Raw genomic sequence first — 4,505 nt, 5'->3', positions numbered from 1 at the left:
GGTGTTCCAGAGGAGGCCCCTTCAGAATCTTACACCGAAGCTACCAGACTAGGTTTCTGTAATTCTCTCTCTTCCACGACATCCTCTGGCTGGCACCTTGAAAGGCCATCCCCATATGCAAGACTATGTTGAGCTTCTTGCTGACTCTGAGTGCGGGTGTCTGCGTGGGGAGCTGGGTACGAGGGGGCAGCACTGTGTAGGAGTGAGTCAGGGTATATTAGATAACATAAAAAGCTTTCGGAGCACATAGTTGCAATTCTAGTGGGGAGCAGCAACAGACACTCTGACAACCCCCAAATTCCATGAATGCATAGCAACATAGCAGTATCACCAGCACATTCCGAAACTTCCCCTGGGTTACGCCACCATTTAGACTGCTTCCTGAGTGAATACGGAATCACAGGGCAGGCAGTTTTTGAGCTCAATTAGGCATATCTTTGTATTGAAAGGTCAGTAATACTGAAGTCCAACTTTATAAAAGGGAATATGCTGGGCTTTCAAAAAGATAATTCAATGAAATAATCATAACTGCAGAGTAGGTATCATATCTATATTTTCATGAATGTAGCAGCGTGTGCGATAAACCTGCGTTACACAGCTCCTAAATGTCTGAGTTGAAATTTAAATACAGATTTTTCAAGATAGGGTTGAGTCCTCTTTCCACTGACCTGTCAAATATATGAGACTTAAGCATTCATGCTGGAAATAAGGTGATACTGTGGAAAACTGGATAACGGCCAGACAGATGACGGAAGACAGATTTTAAGGTCTATGTAGCAGCTCATTCTGTTATAGGTACAAGATTACAAAGGACAGATCTGAAGTATTCTTGTAATCATTATCTAAATAGCACTAAAACCTCACTTGCAAAAAGATGGAAAACTATGCTAAAATGGTAAGTATGATTACGCTGACAATTTCAACAAATTTTCGGTTCCCAAGAGCACAGTTTGGCAGGTGGGAGACACAGGTAATTCAGCAGTGAGAGTGAGGGTTAGACACAGAATAGTGGCTAAAGAGATGAACAGAAAGAACAGATTCAAAAGATTATTTCAGGCTCGGAAAAATAACACGTAGTAACTGATCAGGCTCAGGACCTTAGGGCGAGATGGGAATCGAGGATGCTTCCTAGGTTTCTAGCTGCGGATTCACGCCATTGACCTAAATAGGAAACACAAGAATGAGGAGGTGACACCACCTGCTACCCCGATTTCTTCTAGAGACATCACAAATGAGTTGATAAAGTCTCCAGAGGAAAAGTAGTGTAAACCCAAAGCAGCTTTACCGTGATCACATCTACTGGGCGTGCATTTGCAGGGGTGAAGCTGCCTGGTTAACGGAGGCACAGGTTAATGCAGTCAGAAAAAAAATCATCCCAGTCACAGAAATGTCCTAAAAGTATGGTCAGTTTAAGAAACTATAGATGTGTTATCTTACTGCTTTCGCCTCCTAATTAAAAACAGCAAAGGAAAAAAATACCCATAATACATCCCAAATGTGAGAGATGTTGAGTCTATTTACTCTCTGTTCTTAATTTTCAGGACGATATGAAATCCTAGTTACTCTTCCAATGCCTGGAGAGTGGTTGTGTAAGACCTGGGGTGTTCCCTGGGTGGGCGGAGCGGGGAGGGGGGGACGGGGCGCGGAGCTGGGGAGGGCTGGCGACCCGGGCCCCAGCAATGGCCCTGCACCTGCTTGCAACACCTCCCAGCACCCCTTTCCAGAGTAGATCTGTAGAATTGCAAAGATTTCTAGAAAAAGACTTCCTAGTTCATCTGCCCCTTAAATTAAAACTGACGTTTTAATTAAAGCCAGAGGAAAACTTCTTAAAAGAGGCAGTTTTCAAAAAATTAATGATTTTTATGGGGGAAAGAAGTACTTGATAACCTAAGTGGCTGCTTAACAAAAAAATGTGAATATACTTTTAAAATCACTATTTCCACTCAAAATTTGTATCACTCTGAAAGGCTTTGAAAAGAACTGGGTAAAGTCTCGGAATAATTCTTAAGGGGATTTTTGCTGACAAGTTTACCTCGTAAGAATGACATAAAAATCAAGCATGAAGCTCTCCCACTGACTGCTACAAATCAGTGACGACACCGGGCAGTCCAGAGCCAGGGCAGGAGTTTCATTATGTTACGGATGCTGCAAATTCACTGCTGCTCAACGCCTTTGTTGAAAACAAACTGAAACCTAAATGAAGATTTCTACCAGCTACTCTTCCATCCATGAGTCATTTAAACGTTGGTCCTGCATTAATGATTTCCTACGGGTGGTGAGGATATGGGGAAAGGGGTACCCTCATACGTCACTGGTGGAAGGTTCACTGATACCTTTGAAGGGGAAGACCTGACATCTACCCCAATTTTTAACATGTGTAACCTCTGATCCAGCAATTTCTCAGGAAATAAATACCCAGTGGCCAAGGATTTGTATATAAAGCTGTTTGCTACATCATTACTGAAAAATTAAAGCCACACTGTATGTTCATTAATAGAAGAATGGTTAAAGTATGGTGCACCCATATTTACAGACTACAGTGGGCGCAGTCCTCAAAAAGAAGGGAGCAACAAATGTACTGATATGGCAGTGTCTGTAATAGATCACTGGAAGGAAGATCGTAGAGCTTTGATCTTGCGTAGTATGTTCCCTTTTTATTTTTTAAAACTCAAAGTCCTACAGGTGTGTGTCACAAGAATACGGCAGAAAGAACACACACCAAACTCTGAACACCTGTTACTATGGGAGTAGAACTGTGGTGGAGGAACTTCCGTTTTTTCCCTTACACACTTCTGAATAGTCTGAAATGTTTATAACGAAAATTTTTATAATTTTAAAACTAGTGATTTTTAAATTGTTTTTTAAATGCTTTTGAAAGGCATACCCTATTATCTTTTTTATGAGTTAATCTGTGAGATGAATTCATCAAAGATTCCATCCTTAGATTTTAAACTGGCAGCCTTCTGGAACTTGGTAGAATCTGGAAAACGTTAATAGTCTGTTATTATCAGATTAATAGCTGACTGTGTGGCCAACCCAATACTGAACTGTGTAGGGTGTGGGGATAACTCCAAATTTACACTCAGGAGGCCACCTTTGGTGTAGGTACTGAAATAATTTCAGAACTAGGTAATTCCATTGAGGGAGGTGAGAAGAAACTGAACTTTATCTCTGCGCTGCTCAGATAAAAAGTTGAGACTAAATGTCAATTTAACCAGGAAAACTGTAACAAAGAAACCAAGAAAACCTCAACAAGGACCGAGAACCACATGTAAGCCCCAAACTGTGTTCATCAGAAAAAAAAACTTGCTCTGTTCAATTACCTATCAGGGCCAACAGCGAACCCGAGGGGCGCGGTGGAGAGGGGGAGGCGAGCTTAAAGGCAAAAGGGGTCGGGCCAGGAATCCTAAAGACAATGCCCTGAAGTTTGGGGGGTTTTCCTCTCTACAGAGGATCAGAGGGCAACTTGAAAGCCAAGTGGAGACAAAGTAGCTGTGATTTTCATAACCACTCACGAATTTTATGTGAAGTCACGAGGGCAGATTTCTAACATTTTCTTCTTTCTCTAGAGACCCAGCCTGGGAAGGCGGCCCAGGCTCCAGATTCGGTCCCGAAGACCACCCGGGGATGTCGACGAAGGCCCGGGGAGGCTGTGAGAGGCCAGACTCTGCCGAGGCCGCTCCAGCCAGCACCCGAGCACATCTGTAGGCTGAACGGCAGTGACCGGTCTGCAAGTAGATATCCGCCCGAACCCAAATTAAAGCATCTCCCGAGGCCAAAGCGAGGCGGGGGCAGGGGACCCGCGAAGAACAAGAGCGGCCCGGCCGGACTCACACCCACCCGGCAGCGGACGCAAAGCTGGGCGCTCGGAACCGAGGACACACGCCCAGGGCGCGCCCCCGGCTGGCGAGAGGGCCAATCCAGCCCATCTCCTTTCCTCCCTAGACAGCCCCCTCCAAGTGGCTGCCTCCCAGCCCCCTCGTCCCACGGGGCCCGCCCGGGGCGCCCTCGTGCCCAGGTGGCCTCGCCGTGGGCGGGCTCCCAGGGTCCGCCCCGTGCCAGCCGCATCCCTGATCCGAGAGGCGACACGCCACCTATACCTCGGGGGCACCTTACTCACCCTCGTTGCTGACAACTGCGGCTCCGCTGGGATTGCGGTCACCATTCTCCTGCCCTCGGGTAGCAGCCCCCCGGGTCACGGGAGCAGCCATTACGCCGCTGAGGAGAGGAGGGCGGGCCGCGGGGCGGGGCGGGCGCGGACGGGAACCAATGCAAACGCGCCTGCCGCCGACGCGTCTTTTTCTCCACGCCCACGTTGCGCCGTCACGCTCTGGGCCAATAGGAGCTGGCGAGCAGATTCTAATCCCCGCCTCTAACAGCGGGTGCCACGCCCCCTTCCGGGACAAGGCAGCCCAGAACTACAATTCCCAGGGTGCCGCGGGGCGCTGGGCAGGCCCTGCTGGAGGAGGCGCTGACGGGCGGGGGTGCGCCCGAGAGTGCCCCGG

General features: G+C 47.7%; 1 protein-coding gene across 1 annotated transcript in view; it reads right to left on the bottom strand.

The window, feature by feature from the left end:
- Positions 1–4,259, bottom strand: part of ZNF277 (zinc finger protein 277) — an 88,255-nt gene extending 83,996 nt beyond the window's left edge. The window contains exon 1 of the mRNA XM_011371489.2: positions 4,121–4,259. Within this exon, the coding sequence (XP_011369791.1) occupies positions 4,121–4,211 (91 nt within the window). The 5' untranslated portion in view covers positions 4,212–4,259. The remainder of the gene's footprint in view (positions 1–4,120) is intronic.
- Between the last annotated feature and the right edge of the window lie 246 nt (positions 4,260–4,505).

The sequence above is a fragment of the Pteropus vampyrus genome, unplaced genomic scaffold, assembly GCF_000151845.1.
Source record: "Pteropus vampyrus isolate Shadow unplaced genomic scaffold, Pvam_2.0 Scaffold192, whole genome shotgun sequence".
NCBI classification, from domain to species: domain Eukaryota; kingdom Metazoa; phylum Chordata; class Mammalia; order Chiroptera; family Pteropodidae; genus Pteropus; species Pteropus vampyrus.
This window is presented reverse-complemented; position numbering and strand designations above follow the sequence as displayed.